Source organism: Oncorhynchus masou, chromosome 6 (genome assembly GCF_036934945.1).
Source record: "Oncorhynchus masou masou isolate Uvic2021 chromosome 6, UVic_Omas_1.1, whole genome shotgun sequence".
In the NCBI taxonomy this organism is placed as follows: Eukaryota; Metazoa; Chordata; class Actinopteri; order Salmoniformes; family Salmonidae; genus Oncorhynchus; species Oncorhynchus masou.
In genome coordinates this window covers 43,303,199-43,327,754 of record NC_088217.1, presented here as the reverse complement: position 1 = coordinate 43,327,754, position 24,556 = coordinate 43,303,199, and the positions used below count along the sequence as shown (strand labels likewise).

The 24,556-nt window shown below is 42.9% G+C and overlaps 1 protein-coding gene across 1 annotated transcript in view; it reads left to right on the top strand.

Moving 5' to 3' along the window:
- LOC135542085 (succinate--CoA ligase [GDP-forming] subunit beta, mitochondrial-like) overlaps positions 1 to 7,236 on the top strand; it is a 135,375-nt gene extending 128,139 nt beyond the window's left edge. Inside the window, exon 11 of the mRNA XM_064968733.1 lies at positions 6,019 to 7,236. Within this exon, the coding sequence (XP_064824805.1) occupies positions 6,019 to 6,134 (116 nt within the window). The 3' untranslated portion in view covers positions 6,135 to 7,236. The remainder of the gene's footprint in view (positions 1 to 6,018) is intronic.
- Positions 7,237 to 24,556: the final 17,320 nt, after the last annotated feature.

The following is a 24,556-nucleotide window of genomic DNA, read 5'->3' as shown; positions in this document are numbered from 1 at the left end:
CACGTACTGCCTGATATGGGGGGGGGGGTTCCACAACACTGCTGAACAACAAATCCACCAGGTTTTGGAAGTAGCCTGTGAATTAAATTAAATATCATCACTCAATAAACGTATATCTCTAGTTTGGAAGTAATTATACTAATAAACTAAGGACAGCCTAGATTCAGGCAGTGATGCTGATGCCGTTACTATTTAACCAGCTGTGTAACATGACGTTGCTGAATGCTTATAGACACTCAGACTAGACAAGTACCACCCTTCATGTATTTATTTTGCCCAACAATATACACACTACACTTTTATGAGAACAGGCATGTTGCACTAGTAGCAGACAAAGCCCCCGAATGCTAGCTAGCTATTTCTAACCTAGCCTTTGATCATGACTCCAAGTTCCATCACAGTAAAGGCAGAATACCACCAGGGCCTGAGTTATCGAGAGCATGTGCTAACCCTAACAAGATGCCGATTCTCATCAAATAGGCTAGCTACCTAACTTGCATAACTAACATTAGTTAGCAGGGATCTTCTTAGCTAGCAAGTTTGAGTTGAAACATTATTGATAGCAAGCTGTCTAACATTACATCCTATCAAACCTTATCGTCAGGTGCAATGTTAGCTAGGAAAATCTTCCTTTCTATGACATTACACATTAGGGAGAGGCTATGTACATTACAGTATCATAGCTAGCTAGTTAATCACCACACACCAGTCACAGCTATCATGTTGTACATTTGTTGTATGTAATCCCTTCCTTGCCATTTTGTACAATATTGTTGAATGTTTTAGAAGTTTGCAACAACTTTATGGAAGCCCATTTTCACTCCTATGCCGAGCAAGTGTGCATGCATTGCAGACTTGACAACATGTCCATGACACATGACAGTTGGGACGGACAACACCTTGTTGTCTCTGGGCAGTTGGACATCATTGGCACAAGTGGGCATGTATGTAATTTATACCCAACCCATCAATACCCGTCATGACGCACTCACTTCCAGATCTCGTTTTGGACTGATACTGCAATTATATTTCTGTCTCATCAATGAGACACAGGCCGTTATAACCAGATACGTTGGTTCTGGGGGGCAGTTCACCTTTAAAATCAATAGATGGGGTTGAATTTCCTGAATTGACCACACACACATGCATGTGTTTTTGTGTTCACTCTGCCAATATGTTTTCCTGGAAGACACAAGAATAGAACATTTAATTGCCGGTTTCACTTTTCACAAACGTGCAACAAACGGCCCCTGGCTCTCAAATTGGGGACTGGCTCAGAAGGTCATGATGACCATTGGGTAGAAACAGAACCCTGATGGGTTTTAATCCTTGGTTTAGCTGTGGTCATTACAGCCGGGGCATCAAAAAGAGGGATTGGTTAGAGTCAATCGGCTGTGCGAGCTGCGCTGACCACAGACCCCATAATGGCAGGCAGCTCTTCAACAGGATCAGGTAGGATTAACTTCACCACTTTTAATTGGCAAGCCTTTTCTCTGACTGCCTTTTTTTGGCGCAGGTGGGGGTTGGCTGTTTTCTGAATTCTCTATTGAGGGCTGAGTGCCACAAGGTGTGGAGTTAGGTTGATGCCAGTGGTTGTTGTATGAATAGACAGGCTTTCATTAATTGGTCATTTAGTTTATTGATGGACACTGCCGATTTACCTGGTTGTCAAGCTCACCAATTCCGGTAGCCATACCTGATGTACAGTGCATTCTGAAAGTATTCCCTAATCAATCCACACACAGTACCCCATAATGACAAAGAGAAAGGTTTGTTTGTTTTTTGTGCATTTTTGCAAATTGGTTAAAAATACAAAACAGAAATACATTATTTACATAAGTATTCAGACCCTTTGTTATGAGACTCGAAATTGAGTTCAGGTGCATCCTGTTCCATTGATCATCCTTGAGATGTTTCTACAACTTGATTGGAGTCCACATGTGGTAAATTCAATTGATTAAATATGATTTGGAAAGGCACCCACCTGTCTATATAAGGTCCCACAGTTGACAGCGCATGTCAGAGCAAAAACCAAGCCATGCGGTCGAAGGAATTGTCCGTAGAGCTTTGTGTCGAGGCATAGATCTGGGTAAGGGTACCAAAACATTTCTGCAGCATTGAAGGTCCCCAGGTAGCCTAGTGGTTAGAGCGTTGGACTAGTAAACGAAAGGTTGCAAGATTGAATTCCCGAGCTGACAAGGTAAAACTCTGTCGTTCTGCCCCATAACAAGGCAGTTAACCCACTGTTCCTAGGCCGTCATTGAAAATAAGAATTTCTTCTTAACCGACTTGCCTGGTTAAATAAAAAACACAGTCGCCTCCATAATCCTTAAATGGAAGAAGTTTGGAACCACCAAGGCTCTTCCTAGAGCTGGCCGCCCGGCCAAACTGAGCAATCGGGGGAGAAGAGCCTTGGTCAAGGAGGTGACCAAGAACCCGATGGTCACTCTGACAGAGCTCCAGAGTTCCTCTGTGGAGATGGGAGAACCTTCCAGAAGGACAACCATCTCTACAGCACATCAATCATGCCTTTATGGTCGAGTGGCCAGACGGAAGCGACTCCTCAGTAAAATGCAGATGACAGCCCGCTAGGCAAGTCAGTTAAGAACAAATTCGGCCTGCCCGGACAAACTCTAACCCGGACGAAGCTGGGCCAATTGTGTTGCCTTATGGGACTCCCAATCACGTCCGGTTGTGATACAGCCTGGAATCGAACGAGGGTCTGTAGTGATGCCTCTAGCATTGAGATTCAGTGCCTTAGACCGCTGCGCCACTCGGGAGCCCCGACAACGACCCTAAGCACACAGCCAAGACAACACAGGAGTGACGTTGGGTTGAGTCTGTGAATGTCCTTGAGTGAGGACTTGAACCCGATCAAACATCTCTGGAGAGACCTGACAATAACTGTGCAGCGACACCTCCCATCCAACCTGACAGAGCTTGAGAGTATCTGCAGAGAAGAACGGGAGAAACTCCACAAATACAGGTGTGCCAAGCTTGTAGCGTCATAGCCAAGAAGACTCGAGGCTGTAATCGCTGCCAAAGGTGCTTCAATGAAGTACTAAGTAACGGGTCTGTAATTGTGATATTTCAATTTAAAATGTTTGCTAAAATGTATAACTTGTTGTTGCTTTGTCAATATGGGCTATTTTGTGTAGATGGTGAGGGGGAAAAAAACATTTCATCCATTTTAGAATAAAGCTGTAACGAATATACACACAAACACACACACACTAAATTTAAGGTACTCGATGAGGAACTACTGCGTACTCCTTGAGACTCTGACCTCAGTGTTTGTGTTATGTGTCTATGTGTATGCATGAGTCTGTGTGTGTGAATACAATTCCCCTTATACTCACCACAGGGTCTAGTGAAAAAGTGATTATTCCCTTCAAGCCATTACCATTGCTATTGATTTACACAGCCATTATGTTGCTGCCTGCCTGTCTATCTGTCTGTCTGGGCATGGAGGCCAGTCTCTCCTTAAATGGATACTGGGGGGATATAGCCGTTTTCCAATGTAATTAAAAAAGGACTAGTGGTCCTGCTGAGGTCCAAATGGCTCCGTCAGTCCTGACAATGTCATTATAGCTTAAATAGAACCATCTACTGCCATCTAGCTACAGACCAACACACACACACACACACTCACAGACACACCAGCATGCCTGTCACATGCTCATTACCACAAATATAAACTCTCACTCGCTTCTCCCTTTATCGCTCTAGCACACGCTCTCTCAGACACTCAGAAATGCACACTTAGGGAAGGAACTATAGCCTCTGAGTAACTAGGATTGGAGTGTGACAGAAAGAGAGCAGGGGGCCCTCCCTCCTCCTCCAGTTCCCAGACTGTGGCAGTGTAGTCCCCTCAGCCGGACAGTCCTCCAGGGTACAATAGGCTCCTGCTACAGCTTGATTTAGGAGAATTATCATAATCAGATGAAATCTCATGCAGGGCTGGCTGGGGCTGGGTCTCATGGTGCTCCTGGTGCCAGTGTAGCTCCTGCTCTGTCCCAGTGCCATTTTTAGAGCCCCATACTACAGCCACAGGAGGGAGGCTGACAGCCCAGACATCCCAGCTGAAGGCCCTGGACAGGGCCAGTCCTCATCGCACAAATTGCATTGACACACTATTTGTACTGTGTATGGGAGGATGCATTGACCACGTATGTTCTTTCAGTACACTGTTGCCTAGAGCGAACAGTTATTTATTCCACCCAGTAGAACTCATTCCATTCTGTAGGCTATTTCTATCTGTAACATTGTGAATGTTCCTTCCTGCTGAAAGATTACTGAAATTGTATATAGTGCGTCTCTTCTTAAAGGAACAGGTCTCTCCTGGTGTTTCCTCTAGGCCAGGCTGTGAGTAGGTCTTCGGCAGCACCTACTGGCTGTAGGTGAAACCACACTACCTGTACAGTATCAGTAGCCTGGGCTGCTGCTGTAGACAGACAGACACTGCTCCCTGCTGCTCACTCCGGAACTGCACTCTTTCCACACCCCTCTGCAGTCACACAGTGGCACTGAAACACACAAACCCTCACTGTTTGTTTTTTGACCAGCTGTGTGTTTGTTGAACCCTTTGTATGGTGAGCTTCTTAGAAAGTGTCTGTTGGTGTTAGATCTAGGAATTAGTTCTAGGAATCCAGACAGAGCCAGCAAGTATATTCCCTTATACCGTATCTATGTCTATTTCTTTCCGTATAGAAACCAATTGTATAGCAGTACAGTGTGAAGACCTATATAAAGATTCAAAGGAATGTTTGTTGTCTCAGATTGTATTTGTTAACCAGCTGATAACATTGAATTTGACATTTTAGTAATTTAGCAGACGCTCTTATCCAGAGCGACTTACAGGAGCAATTAGGGTTAAGTGTCTTGTTCAAAAGGCACATTGACAGATGTGTCACCTAGTCGGCTCAGGGATTCAAACCAGCAACCTTTCATTACTGGTCCAACTCTCTTAACGGCTAGGCTACCTGCCCCGTTCATGGCCTCCACAGAAATATGATCCCTGTGATTCGTCAATCTAAATGAAGTTGATAGGACAGTGTATTGAGCCTCTGAGTGAAAGCAGTGCCCTTTGAGATGAAGATCTAACAGAGGACGGAGGATAATACGCTACGATTTTTGGTTCGAAAAGGACTTTAGATACCCTATTTGCTGTGTGTCTGCCCATGGCCTTCCCCTCCTCTACTGAGATCACACAATTGATTGTTTTGTGCAGAAGTCAAGAAATATGTTTAGAATGACGTGTTATCTCACTGGACAAAAGTGCTGAAATATTAGGAGTTAAGTGGCGGCGGTAATATAATTCCCGCTTCTATTGATTAGACAGCCAAGCTCCTGAGATTGCACACGTCATGCAATCTTAATTACACACCAGCCAGGAGAGCCGAGCCGACACGTGGACACACACACACACGCACACTGTAGTAATGTGGAACACCTGCGTTATGTAAATTCCCTCCTCCCTGCTGTACCGTTCTCACCTGTGAAATCAGTGAACACCACATAAACAGCTGGCCTCTTTCTATTATTTTGCTTTTTCTAGGCTTTTTTTTTTCTCTGTTTTTTTCAAAGGGTAAGCTCTCTCTTTCGCTTCTCTTTTCTCTATCATTGCTTTGTTGGTTAACCAGTGTCGGCCCCAAGGTTATAGTGACTCGGGTGTGGGTGTGTCTGCATGGTTAGAGCTTCACTGGGATATGATCAGATCAGCAGAGACCCCACCAGCTGTCTCCTCCACTACCCCCCCCCCCACACACACACACACACACACACACTGCAGCCAATGGAAGACAGTACACGTCCTCTGCCCTTTTCAAGACCAGTGGCTTTCACACTCTTTCCCAGACAGTGTTGTATTTTACCAATAAATTATGCCATGCATCCTTCTTTGGTGCATCCGTCATTGGGTTCAGTTAAGTTCTCCTGTGTTCTGTGTCTTTTTAGTCAGTTTGGTGAGATGCATCTTTCTACGTCAGGCTATTCACTGTGTGTGTGTGTTTGTTCTAGGGACCAATGTGCAGGAGGCCAAGAGGATCCTGTCAGAGAGTGGACTGCCCATTATAACCGCCAACGACCTGGAAGACGCTGCAAAGAAAGCTGTGGCTGCCATTGCCAAGAAGTAGTGGCCCTCAAGCCTGCCATAATCCTGACCAGCCCTTTCGTTCTGAGCACCCTGTTCCCACTCCTCAGTCCACCCAAAAGCACAGGACAGGTACACCGACCCTTCATCGAACCTTTCACCTTCCTGTCTTATCATGATTAACTGCAATATTTATGTTGGTGCTCCATTAGGAAATGACTTGGCATCCTGACTCTTTAATTGTGCATTCCATTTTGATAGGCTGAGAAACGTAACTGTGTTTCTCCAGCGATATGAATACCTTTTCAAAGACTGAAGCATACAATGGCATTATTGTTTTATCAAACCATATAACACAAAATGATAGACATTGACTTCATAAACTAAATGGCAGGTTCCAGACTGCATTTTCATATGCCATTACCATCACTGTGAAATCATTAAAATATAACTTTATTCTGGAAATGCTCTGTGGTGTGTAGCTAACGTGGTGCACCTGGAGTATTAGAAATCAGCATTTGATGTGTTTTGTTTGTGTTATCTTTGAGTTGTAGTAGGTGACCTCACGGGTTTGCCTTGGTTGAAGTCCAGTTTATTGATGCCTTAATCAGAGCTCCTTGGTATGTGAAATCGCAACACATGGGTCACTCTAAATCTCAGACTACATGATGAGTGTTATGTTTGAAACAACTTCAAACACAACGTTGAAGGCATTCCACATGGATGTTGACTCCAATGCTTCCCACAGTTGTGCCAAGTTGGCTGGATGTCTTTTCGCTGGTGAACCATTCTTGATACACATGGGAAACACTGTTTTTTTGGTTTACATGATTCCATATGTGTTATTTCATAGTTTTGATGTTGTTCTACAATGTAGAAAATAGTCAAAATAAAGAAACCCATGAATGAGTAGGTGTGTCCAAACTTTTGACTGGTACTGTACCTTTTGATCATTCATCTGTGCCAACTTCACGAGGCCAACCAGCCAACACTCTGTCACATGGCCAATGTGTTCGAGATATTGTTTAAACAAAACACCATTGTAATTTCCTTTTTATAACCATGAATGTTTGTCGACCCATTGAGATTAGGTCAACTGCACAGTATGAATCATTTGAGAGCTTAATGAAGGTGACTTTCATAAATTGTGTCTGTGTGGATTTATTATGTGCTGTGTGTTGTTCATCTGGTTTCAGTTTTTTACATAGTTGTCTTGTACACCTATTTGTGTGTCTTATCGCCTTGGTGGAGACTGAACCTGACGACTGGATACATTTCAAATCCAAAGCTTTTAATAAAGCTGTGAGTACATATATTCAGTCTGAAGCTCTTCTAATAAATCTCAATGTGTCCTAGGAGGAGAGGACTGTCCTTCATGGGCCGGAGTGGAGTGAGCTGTAAAGAAAGTGAGGGAGAGATTAATGCTATCCCTGTCAGATAGATTGATGGATCATCTGTCACAATATCAAAGAGGACAACCACACCCACCAGATCAATTGCCACCTCCATGTAAGACACACCAAGACACGTACTGTAGACCCGGAATACAGTTTTTCTCATACACAGAGAAGAATTGAATAAAATGCCCCTCCCACAAGCTTTATACATATTCTCACACTCTCGCTCACTTTTTCTCACACGCCCGTTAGGCAGCGGCCTACAGCGGCAGATTAACGAGGGCAGCATTTCCCGAGCTGAACTGACCAAGACGCACCTCCAACAACACATAACACCTCACCATTATTCTGCCCAAAAACAATGATACTTTCTCTCGCCCAGTGGCATAAGGGCTATTTTCTGTGAGCGCTAATGCCGCCCCATGATAAACGGTGCCCACTTTAACAAAGGCAGGGGCGCAAAATATGTAGCTTGTGCACACACAGCACGCCTCATCAGGGTGCTGTTGGAGAGACGCTGCGGTGCTCCACCAACTTAATCCAACATAAATCATGTAGCCTACAATATAAAGAACAGTAGCCTCTGTGGCTTTTCTGTAGCCCATAGACTGGAGACCAGATGTATTACAATGTCATGAGACAGACACTTTTTCAATCACGTCAGTTCATGAAGAGCGAGATTGCAGGAGAAAGTCTACTAAAAAGGCAAGGGGGCAGACAGCTTTGGCGTGGCCTCAGCATTATCAAACAGACTTCACAAACAACAACAGGGCTTTGTTGGAGCCAATTTCTTCCTATAAAAAAAGATGTAGGCATACCTGTTTGACAGATGCAATTATGCTATCCATAGATTTGTCTGCTTAGCCACATCCTCCAATACTGTCACCATGCATTCCTTATGTACCTCCGTGTCTGTGAAGGGCTTGGTGTGTTTGGTTAAAACCATGCCTCGAATTGAGTGAGGGTATACCATACCCTCGGTTAAAGAAAAGTACAAAAAGGATACCGATTGTTAGCTTTTGAAATAATTAAAGTATTCAGATTATATAAAGCTTATATAACAATGCTTAACTCTGTGATGCCTTATGCTAGAAACAAGCTTTAAAATGGCCGTAAAATACGTGAGTTCGCTGCATAGGCCTATGGGGATATATTGGTTAGTCTCTGACATTCTGAAGCTGAGCTGCGGCCTTCAGTATTCGAGGAGACAAAAAATGGACTTTGCTTTTCTGTCGCTAATAATTGAGTTTTTCACTTTCCGAAAAGATAAATGTTTAAACCCAGGCAGCTTTTGGAAAGGAAAGGGGGATACCTAGTCAGTTGTACAACTGAATGCATTCAACTGATGTCTCTTCGGCATTTAACCCAACCCCTCTGAATCGGGGATGTGCGGGTGGCTGCCATAATCGACATCCACGTCTTCGGGGAACAGTGAGTTAACTGCCTTGCTCAGGGGCAAAACGACAGATTTTTACCTTGTCAGCTCAGGGATTCGATCCAGCAACCTTTCGGTTACTGGCCCAACGTTCTAACCACTAGGGAAGCACTTCTGTTATTGGGTTAAGCAACGGACGAGTAGCCAGCAGTTAAAGTTGACATTTTTCTGTGTCGGTCAAACCTCTGTCTGGGTGGAAAGGTAAGTATTTAAAGTGCCATGCTTAGATTCATGAGGACGTCTAAGATTGAATTATTTGCACACAGCATCCGTTTCATTGCAAACAAGACACTCTGGTTTGACATTGGAGAAATATGGTAAGAATGCCTCTTTCTCTGTCCACTCTTCCCGGGAACTTCTATTTTCATTTTCCACCTTTCTTTTGAGACATTTTGAGAGCAAAATGTTATTTTGATTGCAAGCTGTTTTTCCCCAATCAACGTACAAAGAAATATAAAAATATCTAATTTAATAGAAACATTGGTGATGTTATCAGTCTAATCAGATTGAAATTAAAAGGCTGTTATTGACATTGAACTGATATAACCTACTAACCAGATGTGTTAAAAATTGTGTTTAATTTGTAGCATAGGCCTATGACTTTGGCTGCTATTATGCTAATTATGTTCAAAACTATTGCCGAACCCTGCTGTACACTATTCTAGTTTAGGGGGGGCACCTATTGCAACAGAATGACCAGGCCTGCACACATTTTACAAGACCACGAGTTCCAGCCGTGTGTGTGTGAAAATCAGATGATTGATCTGAAAAGACTCACTGACAATTGCCATAATGAATTCATGAGCACAGGGGGTCAGACTGGGCTACTTTTGAAAGATCACCAACATATCTGGGTGAAATAGATAGTGAAAAAGATTCCTAACTAGAGGCCTTAAACCTGCAGTAGAGAGACCTACGGTGGGCACCATGGCTGCATTTTTACAAGAGCTTTTTCGTATATATGAAAGTGGTGGTGGGGGGGGCATGGAAAAATAAAATCAACCTTATATCCTGCCTGGTTGGCCCTGTCCGGGACTATAGTCGAACAGGGCCACAGTGTCTCCCGAGCCCTCCTCTCTAAGCATCCAGTAATTATTTTCATTTTTTTTATTTTATCTTTATTTTACTAGGCAGGTCAGTTAAGAACAAATTCTTATTTTCAATGACGGCCTAGGAACAGTGGGTTAACTGCCTGTTCAGGGGCAGAACGACAGATTTGTACCTTGTTAGCTCGGGGGTTTGAACTTGCAACCTTCCAGTTACTAGTCCAACGCTCTAACCACTAGGCTACCCTGCCGCTATGCTGCAATTATTTATGTGTCGGGAGCTAGGGTCAGTCTGTTATATCTGTAGTATTTCTCCTGTCTTATCTGGTGTCCTGTGTGAATTTAAGTATATGCTCTCTAATTCTCTCTCTCTCTTTCTCTTCTCTCGGAGGACCTAGGACCATGCCTCAGGACTACCTGGCCTGATGACTCCTGGCTGTCCCCAGTCCACCTGGTCTTGGTGCTGCTCCAGTTTCAACTGTTCTGCCTGAACCCTGACCTGTTCACTGGATGTGCTACCTTGTCCCGGACCTGCTGTTTTCGACCCTCTCTCTCTCTCTACCGCACCTGCTGTCTCTAACTCTGAATGATGGGCTATGAAAAGCCAAATGACATTTACTCCTGAGGTGGTGACCTGTTGCATCCTCTACAACTACTGTGACCTGTTGCACCCTCTACAACCACTGTGATTATTTTTATTTGACCCTGCTGGTCATCTATAAATGTTTGAACATCTTGGCCATGTTCTGTTATAATCTCAACCTGGCACAGCCAGAAGAGGACTGGCCACCCCTCAGAGCCTGGTTCCTCTAGGTTTCTTCCTCGGTTCCTGCCTTTCTCGGGAGTTTGTCCTAGCCACCATGCTTCTACATCTGTATTGCTTGCTGTTTGGGGTTTTAGGCTGGGTTTCTGTTCAGCACTTTGTGACATCGGCTGATGTAAAAAGGGCTTTATAAAATACATTTGATTAATTAATTGGCCAGCAAACACTATTGGTGTGTCTGAGTTCTAAAAGGTTTATCCAGCCAATTTACAAGGCAAATAAATGTAAATTAAGGGTCTGTTTGAATGAGGGTCATATTAAAAGGGGAAATTAAGGGGCTGTTTGAACGAGGGTCATATAAACATTGTCTTGTGTTTTTTACAGCTAACATACCACAAGTTGCTACAAGTCATATGTGGTTAGGTATCACCTTGTTTGTCTTTCCCATTGCAGTGTCATCTTCTGAACAAGTCCAGCTTCTTCCCCAGATCTTGATGGTGGCGGCCTACGGTAGCCTTGTAAATGGGCTGGATGGTTCAATAATTGCCTTATTTCATGCTCTTCCTACGGTATGTCAGAAATAACCCGGCTGATGGATTGGACTGTGGAATTTAAAGCTTGTTAAAGTGGGCTTTGACGTTGACATTGTTTAATTCAGAAGAGAGGCAGAGGTCAGAAGAAAATGTGTACGCTGATTTACTCTCCAAAATTAGTGCAGCACTGTCATATAAATATAGATGAGGGGAGAACTATTGGAGGTCACCCAGTGGATTAGATCATTTACCCACAGCTCTTAACTTGGCTAATACCTTCTGAGACAGAGCGCGGGCTAACAGCACAGACATACACACACACTTGCTTATTCTTTAATTAAACTGAATTATTATACCAGGAGTACATTCCTCACTTTTTGACTCCCTTTATTTATCCCTGTAATTGTCCATTTTGATTCCTGAAAGCTTTGCATGATTTTTTAAATTATTTCTCAGAATTGATGTCAAAACAGTAATTGCCACTTTATGAAGCTGCCTTTTGTGTTTAACTCTAAACTGAGAACTAGCGATCTTGAAAAACATTATTTTGGCTCTTCGGCTTTAGACCATAAGGTCAAGTCGGCCTTGCGGTAAGTATTGGTTATTTATTGAGTCATTTGTTGGCAAGAACCACTAATATATTAGTTCTTAAAAAACAAATGGCATTGTAAATTGCATACAGCTATTGTACTTTTGCCTTTTTGGGGGGACATTGGTAGTCCAATATGTAAGCGTTTCAGATGGCTTGTTTGGCTGCCAAGGCAGTGGACAGATGAGGATAGGAGGCTCGGGGGAGCACCTGCACCTTTTAATTGTTCAACTTCTAAATCAATTATGACACATCCCTTACTATTGTCACTGGTTGCACTAATTGCACTGTTTGTCTACATAACCTGGTTCTAGCATTCATGACATTACCCTGAAGAAGGCACAGTGATGACGAAACATTGGTGTTTTATCCAATTAATTACTGGGAGTTTATATATATATATAGAATATATATATATATATAGATATATATATATATATATATATATATTCTAAATCAAACCATAAAAATATACTCTGACAGGTTTTATGGCAAAAAGCAACTAAGAGTCTGAATGAAAATGTCAGGGTGAGAAAGCCTCAGACAGTTTATATTCTGTTTGTCTATGGTTGTTGTTCAAGTCTTAACATTTGGCCGGCAGAAAAATGTATTTCCCTCTCCTGTAATTGTTGCCAGTGTGTCTGTCTGTAATTGAAGGACTTTAAAATCGATTAAGAAATGTAGTTTTGGTAGGAGACACTTTCCTTTTTCTTTTGCTATGCTGTTCCAATCTAACCTCATTCATTGTTTTTAGTGACAAACATTATCTGTTTGTCAAGGATTTGATGGATTCATGAACACCGAATCCATCTTGACCTCAACTAAATAATGTAATGTTTTTTGGCTTCACTGTTTTGAACTTTGTTTTTTTGCGAAGGCAACAGATTTGGAGTTCTTGCACTCTTTTCTACCATGGATATACATTTTTTTTAAAAAAGGAATTGAGTCTGCAATTGCTTGTGGGAAATTAACTCCTATATTGGACCAACTGCCATACAGTATTTGAAACTCAACAATGACCTCTTTGCCTTTATCACCTTTTCCCTATCCCTCCCACTCTCTCTTTATCCCTCCCTCTCTCGCTCTCTCTTTATCCCTCCCACTCTCTCTTTATCCCTCCCTCTCTCGCTCTCTCTTTATCCCCTCTCTCTCTCTCTCTCTCTCTCAGGCTACTGTACCTCTTCACAGAGAGCTTTTCATTCCCTCTCTCGTCAGTGAGCAGTTAATCACCCTGTATTAATTAAAAGAGTGAGCAAAAGGTGCATGAACTGAATACACCCCGCCATTCAGCCGTGTCGTCTTTTCAAATATTTGTTAGTTCTCCATTGTTTCATAAACTTTCGCCTGAGCAAACTTTTGACAGTGATTTGTATGTGTTTGTGAGCTGTCTCTGATCCAATTATCTACAAAGTGGTGTCAGGAGAGAAGGCTTCAATAACGAAGGAATCTACTGATACACTGACACTAATTAAAAGCTCATTTGGTGTGACCTCTGAACGCCTCTTTAATTATAACAGAAGCACAAGCAACATAATGCTGTTTCAAATTGCCTGATAATTAGGCTCTGGAGCTTCCTGGTGGAGTTCTCAGCAGGTGTGCTTGTGACATGCTCACACATTCCAAGTCCCACAATGCACTCCTCTGAGTTTACGCCCATAAAGAAGAAAGGGGACATGAAATCCTGAGAGGTTAAAACAATAGGTTATTAATGACAAAACAATGCAGATATTTCAGAAATGTGCTGCATTCATTTTCTTTAAACTGGTTTGTTATAGAGGCTTTATAGACCTAGATGATTATTTTTTTTACATTAATGCACACAGGTAGTAGACCACTCTAACCAGTTCGCACACTACGATTTAGAAAGTGAGAAAGAAACACAAAAGAACATTGTGTAGTTGTCTACGTGTCTCAATTCTGTGCAAGCGTGCACGTGTGCGTGCATGTGGCGAGGTTGAAGGTGACTTTGGGAGTTAATAGCTTTAACCAGAGGGTTGTGCGGTCTCTTTTTCCGTCTCCTTCCTCAAACTCGGGGTGAATATATGAAGCCTGTGCATGTCAAGTGCTATTGCCGTCAAACGTGCTTGACTGCAGCGTACGATCTGAGGAGAGGGTGTGCGGAGCGCCAAGGAAAAGTGGCCTGTCACCTGTGATTTTGTCGATGTGCTAAAGCATGGCGGTAATGAGGAGATGAAGGCTGCAGAAGCGATACTGAAGCGATGAAGCACACACACTCACACAACAAGGTGATGAAGTTTGGCATCCTGGCTTGTGTGGAGATCTCCCCTTCTACTTAACACGTTTTGATGCAAGCAGGCGTGGTAATCAGTGTGCATGTGGGTTTACTTGTTTTCCTGTGTGTACCCGAGTTAATGTGATAACAAGGTGTGTGGGAGGGTGTGGGGTTGTATGTGTGCGTGTGATAGTATTAGTGTATGTGTTTCTGGTTGGTGGACGGGGAGGATGTTTGAGTATGGAAATATGCTTGTTTGTATGTGTAGAGCTTGGTCTGCTGATTGTTGAAAAAGTGCAAAGTTATCTGGAGAAAGTGTTGATTGGGTGTTTAACAGTAGCCTACTACACAGCTTCATTAGCCCTAATGTGCCTCCAATGCCTGGTAAGGTTGGAGATGACGATGCCCAGGGTATGTTTACATTCAACTGATCTACCACTACAGTAGTTATAGATGTAACCCGTGTATGATCTAAGGACATCATTTTCCTTTGCTGTACTAAAGGAAGTCTGTAAATGTTGTACATGCTATGCACAGGTTTCCCGTAAAATCCCCCAAAAAATATTCCCATACAAAAATGTGCACAGAGAGTCTGTATACAGAGATGGGGACTGCACTGAGTAATACTGTAATGTCAATATCTGTGTATGTGTGTGTGTGTGTGTGTGTGTGTCGCTAGCGCTCTGTGAGATCAGTGTGGCACCCTCTCCTAAATGAGCACATTACTTACATCCACTGGATATTTCAAACACTTCCAGTTGTAAAATTCTCCATTACATGGGTCAGCCAAGGGCAATGGGAGACGAATAAGTACCTATCCTTTTCCAAAGGCTCGGCCCCACCAATAACTCCCTCCTGCTGAGATCTCTGTCAGTGCTCTGATTGCCTTTTATAAAGCCTCATTCACACAGACAAGTAGCTTTTTTTCTCAATGAGCCATTTTCCCCAGCATGTCAGATACTGGGATATTAATGAATGCACAATGACAGTTCTTAGAGAGTGAGACGGCCGTCCTGCCGCCGGGAATTTACCCGCAGTTCCTTGGCCAGAGAAAGAAGTATCAGACTGTAAAAACAAATAGGCGGAGGTCAGAATCTCATCTCCTCCCAGAGATTAAAAACTCATCTCTCAAAGCACTGCTGCTTTATTGAGGCTGATTCTTGGGGCCCTTCATGCAAATGGAGGTGTGATTAGTCTGGGTGTTAGCTTGGCAGAGCCGCAGTGGGGTGAGGACACAGTGTCCCTCTGTCCAATTACCACTGTCTGTCTGTATTACTGCAGGGACCCATGTCCACACGCATCATTAGGGGACAGAGCTCTCCATGACACACACACACTAATACAAACATACTAACACACACACACACACACACACTAATACAAACGTACTAACACACACACTAATACTAACACACACACTAATACAAACACATACTAACAAACACATACTAATACAAACACATACTAGCACACACTAATACAAACACGCGCACACAAACACATACTAACACACACACACACAAACTGGAACAGCCTTTGGACGTGAAGTGCAGTGGCAAATGCCACAGATCCCCTTTAACATATTAACTTAGATACAGCTATTGGAGTAGTGTTCAAACAAAGAGGGTTACAGTGTTTAACCACTAAAGAATGACCATTCCAAGAATCTTCAGAACATTGTTCTAATCTGGTGGATCACGGAAGGCATCATCAACCATGGGCTATACGTTCTATGGAAAATTATGACCTTTGTGGATAATTTAACTTTTGCATTCAAGAGCAGCTCAAACATGTAAGAATGAGTTATGGCTATTTAATTCTACCATGCTGATATACTGTGTGTTATAGGGAAGTAATGCATGCTCTAGAATGCCCTTCAAGCCAATCAGAAACGAGTATTCAACAATGCCATGGTATAAAATAAATAAACTGAGTGGTTCGAGCCCTGAATGCTGACTGGCTGACAGCTTCGGTATATCAGACCGTATACCACAGATTTGAGAAAATATTTAGTTTTGATGCTCTAATTACATTGGTAGCCAGTTTAAGGTAGCAATAAGGCACCTCGGGTTTGTGGTATGTGACCTATATACAGTACCAATGCTAAGGCCTGTATTCAGGGCTGCCGCCTTGCCGTGGTATATTGGCCATATACCGCACATCCTCTGACCTTATTGCTTGATTATAAAATGGAGGAATAGAGGATTTGGAAGTGTTTCTTCTCTATGGGAGAAAAATGTGATCTCAGTGGGATTCTACACCAGTGAAGTTTATACCCTGATGTAAGCTTCACATTGGGCCATTCTCTACCATAGTTCCTGAATGGATCAGAGGGTTCTTCCACTGCACAATGAAATCAATAAGTTATAACGCTAATATTATCAAGTTCATCTCTCTGACGCTACTGTGGTAGGTCATGAATGTTAACTAACTGGTTTGAGTGGGTGTTATAGTTGTGGGTGATCCGTTCCATGCTGTTTGACTGCCTGTAGATGAGCCTGAGCTTTTCTTTGAATAGGAAATGTGTTCCTGCATAATGGCTCTGAGATGTGATGCAATAATGAGCTGAAATTTTTAGGATTTCACCAATCATTAAAAAGCAGCACCTGATGCCTTTTTTATGAAGGGGGCCCCAGCAAAAAGGTCTGGGTAAGATGAGATATGATGTTCATACAGGTTTGTTTCCTCATTAACCTTATTTTATGCAAGCAAATGCAGTTCGATCTGAAGTTTATGAAAGACACCATCTTATTTAATTTTTTTCTCCCTGCGATCCTTTCAAGTTGACCATCGATGTCTGAGGGTCATGTCTGCTTTTGGTGTGGACTGAATTCAGTGTGAGTTTTCTATTTAATGAGCCTGGTTTCTCTGGCAAGGTCAGGGCCGTGTGCCACAGCCACAGCAGCTGACATGTACTCAGTGTATATCCTTCCTCACCATGTTATTGAGTCACAGCACTGATACAAGGTCAGAGAAAACAAGCTCGTACCTAACTCCCCATCTCCCATCAACACACGCCCGGACACACACTTCCTCTTTCCCCTTGTTTCCCTTCCCTTCCACCCCACTGTGGACTAAAGTTGCCTGACTGTGAGTAGGACATGTCATCCTCCTGGCCTGCAGGGCTATGTCTTTTAATAAGTATGTATATTTATCTCATACCCCCTGTCCATGTCTCTATCTAGATCAATACGGATTAGTATTTCACACCAAATCAAAATTCACCCTCAGGGGGTTGATGAGGATACAACCTGAACCAGCGGACATTTTAAGGAAGTTTATATTACATAGAATTCCCATCTAATACGATCTGTGTTTATGGAGTATTGGAAACATTATCTAACCATTCCAATCAAGTATCCTATAGATGAAGACTGACAAGCACATAGCAGGCAAGGTCATATACAATAAAACACATTGGTTATGTTAAACTGAATGGCAATTAAGGTTTTATTATTCCATAGTTGTTTTTGAGTTAGTGTCATATTCTCAATCTGTGCTGCTGTTCAAATGGGGTCTTTAGGGGCATATGATGGAAATGGGTGATACGGTACTTAATAAAGTAGTTGGTGTTCCCAAATCATAGTTTTCCTCTACTGGGACTAACCAATTGTCCTTGAATGATACGCGCAGAGTGAATAGACTTTTAGAGCACACAACAGAGTACAAAAGAGAACCCATGATTTGCTTTTAGGCCTATAACCTGGAAAGGAACGACAAGTGTTGCCATTATCTAATACTTATATGAGCCATTCCTAACAGCTCAACGGAGGATCAAAAGATTATATTACAGAATTCAAACCCTTATACTCAAGCATTGAAACAGCTGTCAATTTGCCACCTTGGTGGAGCAGGTAAGTTGTTTGGTGAGTTTGACTTCCACCTGTCACCCCACCTGGATCCATTATCCTTGACTTGTCCTTTAGGGAAGAGCTGCCTGGGCTGCACACTCCATGGAAGACTCCATTCGGTACTTAATGACATTGACGAGCCTCGTTCTGCAGCTGCTGGCGCATCCTGTGGGGGTGAAGTATGTAAGAGCATCAACACCCCCTCCAACTCCTTCCCTGTCCTCCCTCCCTCCCCTCTCGCCCTGCTCCTAAGCGCTGCAGATGACATTTCATAAAATATTCATAAAAAACAATCTCTAAACGGCGTAATTAGAGGCAGGATTTAATGTCGGCCTTATCCGAGGCTCCGGTTTTGCAGTTGCCTCCATGTGCATTATGGGAGACCATGCTACAGTGCCGCTGCACACAAACGCCGGGTGCCACACGCTCGGCCAATAACCTCTGCCGGGTTTTGTCGTGTCACATGCCCTGCTCAAACCTCATCCTTGAACGCATGCTGGATTCCTTAACCTCTCCTCTTTGATGTGACATCAGTATTTATACCACTGCTGTCGTACACACAGAACAGGAACCAACAGTTGCATGGAAACGTCCTGAAGAGAAAGGCCTGACAGTCAGCCCATTCCTGCTGAATGGGATGTAGAATAGGTCTTGTCTGCACATTATTGCATTTCAGATTATTAATTACTTGCCAATTACTTAAACAAATATGGTACATTAAGTGCCTAATTTCCCAGATAACTCTGAACAGATGGATACTGCTGTGCTGGATAATGAGTAGGCTACCTGGGTCCAAGCAGAGTGATGTCATGCACTACTAGCTGCCCTGCCTTCCTCCACGACATGTAGTAATAGGTCTGCATATTAGGGGGCTATTGAACCTGATATTACTGGACCGTGACTTGCATATGTTTCAAATGGCCCTACGGATGAGCTTCCTCTATCCATGTGTTATTCATTCATTATAGTTAGTTATGGAAAGTCCAAAAATAAGTGAATGTGTACTATGTGACACCACTTGATAGCAGTGTAATGTGTTGGAGTGTGTTCCTGTATGTTCAGAGTGATATCGAGGTGGCCTTGGAATAAGGCGTATATTTAAGGATTATTTTGAATTGTACACATGTGCAGCTAAAGGCTGAGTACATAGGCCTATATGAGTAAGCACATAAAAAAAAGAGATGTGCTATACAATATTAGAGTTAAGCAGCATTAAGCAATCTCACAAAGTAAGGCGTAGGGCTGTTGTAGTATCTGTCAGTCTGAGTAGGGGGAAGGTTCAGTTTGTGACTGGGTCAGGTAGATCTGCCGATGACATGGCCATCCGAAGCAGCCATTTGTTGTCATCCTGTGATTTTGCTTCTGGGCAAAAGATCTGCCGAGGTGGGTGCAGCGGGACTCCAAGGTCTCCAAGTCCAGGTCATTGCATGCAGAGTCAGAGGAGGTGTTGGTGGGGTCCATGATGATTTTGGTTGCAGATCATTGGATCTTCTCAAGTTGGTTGTGTCGGTGGGCTGTGAGACCTGGGTGCCATACTGGAGCGGCGTACTCAAGTACTGGACAGACAAAGCCAAGTGTAGACTGTCAGAAGGTCTTTTGGTTGGAGGTTGAAATGGCGAAGACAGTTCATCATGAAGAGCTTTCGGTTCTTTGGTGGTGATGTCATAGAAGTTTGTGTCCCATTTTAGTTTGTCTTGGAGCGTTATGGCGCTGGACACCACTTCAAGTGTATGACAGGAGAATAATAGTGGAGGAAGTGGGTAAGGAATCAGGAATGTGGCTGAAACAGTTGTACATGACTTTGCACTTTGTTGGCTTGAATGTCGTCTTTTTTTGTTCTGTCCAATCGGCTAGTTGGTTAAGGTCCTGTTGTATGGTGGAAGTGTCACAAATGGGTCTTGATTCAATGAGGTTCAGGTCATCCACAAAGTTAGATAGGGTACCCTCTAATGCATCGTCAACATGAGCCACAAACACAATTGGACCGAGCTGTGTGCCCTGGGGGAGGCGACAGGAGAGTTCTTGGGCCTGGCATGGAGTCTCATGGTATCTTGTCACCTGGCTACGGACGGAAGTATAAGTTACAAATGCATGGCAGGATCTCTGGTCAGACAGATAATTGCAAAAGGTGTTTCATTGCAATGGTGTGGTCCACAATATCAAAGGCCTTGTTGTAGTCTGTCAGGACCCATCTGCTGGAGGTGCCTCTGGTGTCTTCTGTTCTGTACAGCTGGTCAGCCATGCTTACAAGGCAGTAGGTGGTTGAGCGTCCCTTGAGGCAGCCAAACTGTTGGTTGGAGATGCTCTTTTGGATATCCTGTGTTACCCATTCAGCAACAAAACCTTCATACACCTTTGCTAGAAGGAGCATGAGCGAGACACACTGTAGCTGGTCAACGCTGGGTGGAATACTCTTCGGCTGGGGGACCACTCTTGCCGCCTCCCAATGATGTGGAACCACTCCTTCACACAGACTTAGTTGTGATAATGATGTGGTGACAGATGAAAACATGTCATTTATAGCATTGGCAATGGTTGTCTGGGTCAAGCCCATCAACATTGATCAAAATTATGTTGACTGCTGCTCAGAAATGTAATTTGATAGTACCATGTGGCTGTGTTCACCCTCTTGTTTTTCTGGATTTTGGTGTGGTAGAATGTTGATCTTGCTACCTGGATCGCTCTCTGAGTTTTGTTCCTCAGATTGTGCCATGAAGGCCAGTCTTTTTCTCTGATGGCTTTCTGTCTGCTTTTTATCATCTCTTTGATTCTACAGTAGGTGAAATCAACTCCTTATCCCGTACATCCTAACCACCTGTGTTGGGATGTAAGCTGCAATGGCCTGAGACGGGGTGTTCTAGAAGCTATCTGTTTTCTCCTGTGTCCTCTTCACATTTGTTAGTCCTGGCCATTTTATAGAGGTAAAGCCACTGACCACAAGCTCTGATCATTGACTCTTTCATTGCTTGAATTCCTTTTTTCCTGGTTGTGTTAGTGACCGAATGAGACTCGTTTGTGATAACTACAATATTATGATCACTGAAACCCAAATGTGACATTGTTGTAAAAAAAAAGTCCTCTAAGTTGGTAATGACGAAGTCAAGGATGGCATTCTGTCTAGCATAGTCCAGACACATCAACATGGTTGAAAGCACCCAAGATAAAGATCCCAGCATCAACATGCTTTGTTCTGATAGTATCAAGGCTGTCCATTAGTTGTTGAATGAGTTGATCTCTGAATTGGATTGAGGGGGGGGGGGGGGGGGAATATACCAAAGGTAATAAATGATCCAACTTGCCTTGGTAATCGTTTAGGTCAAAGCCTTAGCCACAAACACTCCAATTCAGGTGGTACCTCTATGAATGGGAGCTTGTGTGCGGAAATGTCCTCTCTTATATAATGTCCCACACCCCCTCCCCTTTGACCTTGTCTTGGTTTGGAGTAGGTGTTGAAACCAATTTATTTCGCAGAGTTTAGGTGGTACATCTCTGACAGAGCAGCAATTTCAGCCCTCTCTGTTAGCAGGATTTATTGAAATCCATCTAACTTGTTAACCAGTTAACTTATCTCATAATCATCTGTCACACCTACATGCAAGTCACATAGCTCTCCTAATATTGCAACATGGTTCAAATTTGGGGGTGACATGCTCTGTTAATTAATCTCCCTCTCTAGAGTCAAGATGGGAGGTGTGTGTCTGTGTGTGTCCATGTGTGTGTGCACACGTGTGTGTTTGGATCCCCTCTACCCCTTTCAAACTCCTCTGTCACCATGAGAACCCTAATGGGAAAATCTCCCTAATTAAGATGCATGAATAATTAAATCCATCCCATGCTAATTAGTATTCCATCAGCGAGTGTGGAGATGACGACCTGTCAGAGCTCCACTCTGTTTGGTGCCGGCTGGGGCCACAAGTGAAGGAATGCATACACTTTGAGGCTTGTTTGAAGGACTATGTTCTCAAGCTAGACAGATATATACAATTTAGATCAGGAGTGTCATATAGGCAGTATGTTTTCCTATAGCAAATGAACTTTCCAGGTTAGATGAGTAAAAGTGCTATTGGCTTTACAGTTTCTCAATCGTGTAGAAGCATTTTTTGGAACAATGTTGTCGATTTTTCAAAACACACAAGACACAGAACTTTGAAGCCTATTGCAAAACAGCAAGAACCCGATTCAGACTTAGGAAATGCTCACTTTTCCTACACACTTCTCAGTAGTTGTTATTCAGACTTACCGTATGCAGGTGCGTAACAGGCTTTGCAGGCGTGGGTTCCTTGCTCGCTGAAAAAATTGAAATCAACCACTGAAAACCCTCCCACTTGCTGGCCAAAATATTTTCTCCTGGGAGTGATCATTCAATAGGGTTTTTAGTACATTTATATTAAGCCATCCCTTTAAATATGGTCTACATTTAATTTGTCGACAGATTGAGAGAACTGATTCAAAATATAGGGATCAATGAAAGAAAGCCATCTAAATACAGGGCATTCAGAAGTTTTCAGACTCATTTAATTTTCCACATTTTGTTACATTAGCCTTATTCTAAAATGTATTGAATACATATTTTTCCTCAATCTACACACAATACCCCATAATGACAAGTTCTTTGCAAATGTATTACGTGTACAGGTGCTTTGCTATAAGACTCGAAATTGAGCTCAGGTGCATCCTGTTTCCATTGATCATCCTTGCGATGTTTCTACAACTTGATTGGAGTCCACCTGTGGTAAACTCAATTGATTGGACATGATTTGGAAAGTCACACACCTGTCTATATAAGGTCCCACAGTTAACAGTGCATGCCAGAGCAAAAACAAACCAATGAGGTCAAAGGAATTGTCCGTTGAGCTCCGAGACAGGATTGTATCGAGGTACAGATCTGGGGAAGGGGTACCAAAAAAATTCTGCAGCATTGAAGGTCCCCAAGAACACATTGGCCTCCATCAGTCTTAAATGGAAGAAGTTTGAACCACCAAAACTCTTCCTAAAGCTGTCCGCCCGGCCAAACTGAGCAATCCGGGAGAAGGGCCTTGGTCAGGGAGGTGACCAAGAACCCAATGGTCTCTCTGAAGGAGCTCCAGAGTTCCTCTGTGGAGAGAATATTCCAGAAGGACAACCATCTCTGCAGCACTCCACAAATCAGGCCTTTATGTTACAATGGCCAGACGGAAGCCATGCACTCAGTAAAAGGTTCATGACAGCCCACTTGAAGTTTGCCAAAAGGCACCTAAAGACTCTCAGACCATGAGAAACAAGATTCTCTGGTCTGATGAAACCAAGATTGAACTCTTTGGCCTGAATGCCAAGCGTCACGACTGGAAGAAACCTGTCACCATCCCTACGGTGAAGCATGGTGGTTGCAGCATCATGCTGTGGAATGTTTTTCAGCTGCAGCAACTGGAAGACTAGTCAGGATCAAGGGAAAGATGAACAGAGCAAAGTACAGAGAGATCCTTGATGAAAACCTGCTCCAGAGCACTCAAGACCTCAGACTGGGGTGATGGTTCACCTTCCAACAGGACAACAACCCATAAGCACACAGTCAATACAATGCAGGAGCGGCTTTCAGTGGCCGGACTTCAACCCAATCAAACATCTCTGGAGAGACCTGAAAATAGCTGTGCAGCGACACTCCCTATCCAACCTGACAGAGCTTGAGAGGATCTGCAGAAAAGAATATGAGAGACTCTCCAAACACAGGTGTGCCAAGCTTGTAGTATCATACCCAAGAAGGCTCGAGGCTGTAATCACTGCCAAAGGTGCTTCAACAAAGTACTGAGTAAAGGGTCTGAATACTTATGTAAAGATGATATTTCAGCTTTTTATTTTTAATAACTTGCAAAAATGTGTAGGGTATTGTGGGTTATTGTGTCTGGATTGATGAGGCAAAAAACGATTTCATCAATTTTAGAATAAGGCTGTAACGTAACAAAATGTGGAAAATGTCAAGGGGTCTGAATATTTTCTGAATATTTTCACTGTATATGCATATTCGTCGCTGTTTCAAAAAAATAGATACCTTTAAAAAATCCCTTTATTTTGTAGATTGCTTAGTCAAAGTTTAGGGTTAGAAAAATATGAATTATTGGAGAGCCTTTATGCACTAAATATAATGATGAATCAAAAATATTTGTTTGATTCATCCTGAAAGTTGCCATATTCAGATTTACTGAATTCTATATTGGAAGGTGGAAAACAAGTGTACAATAGGGGTTCAACAATAGTCACTAATCATGACAACGGTCCAGTCTTCATTAACATGCTGCAAGCTCCAGGTTTAAACTGCTACATGTGGTCTGAGTTCCATAATGATTCCAATAGGCTACATATCCCAAATTAACATCAGCCTAATATGATCTTCTATTCTTAGCAACCCTCAGGAACAACTACACACGGACGTGACAGAGGAAAGAAAGGGAAATGGAATGGAATGATGCAAAATGTAAGCTACAAATGGAATTAAACGAACACTAAAATGGTTAATATTTAACATAATACAAATTGTAAAATTTAACTGAGAAAAGCCTGGGTCTCCAAATTCACCCTTGCAAAAAGGCAAGAATTATGAGGGCATAGAATTACAATTCTGAATAACGGCACAGCTATTTATAG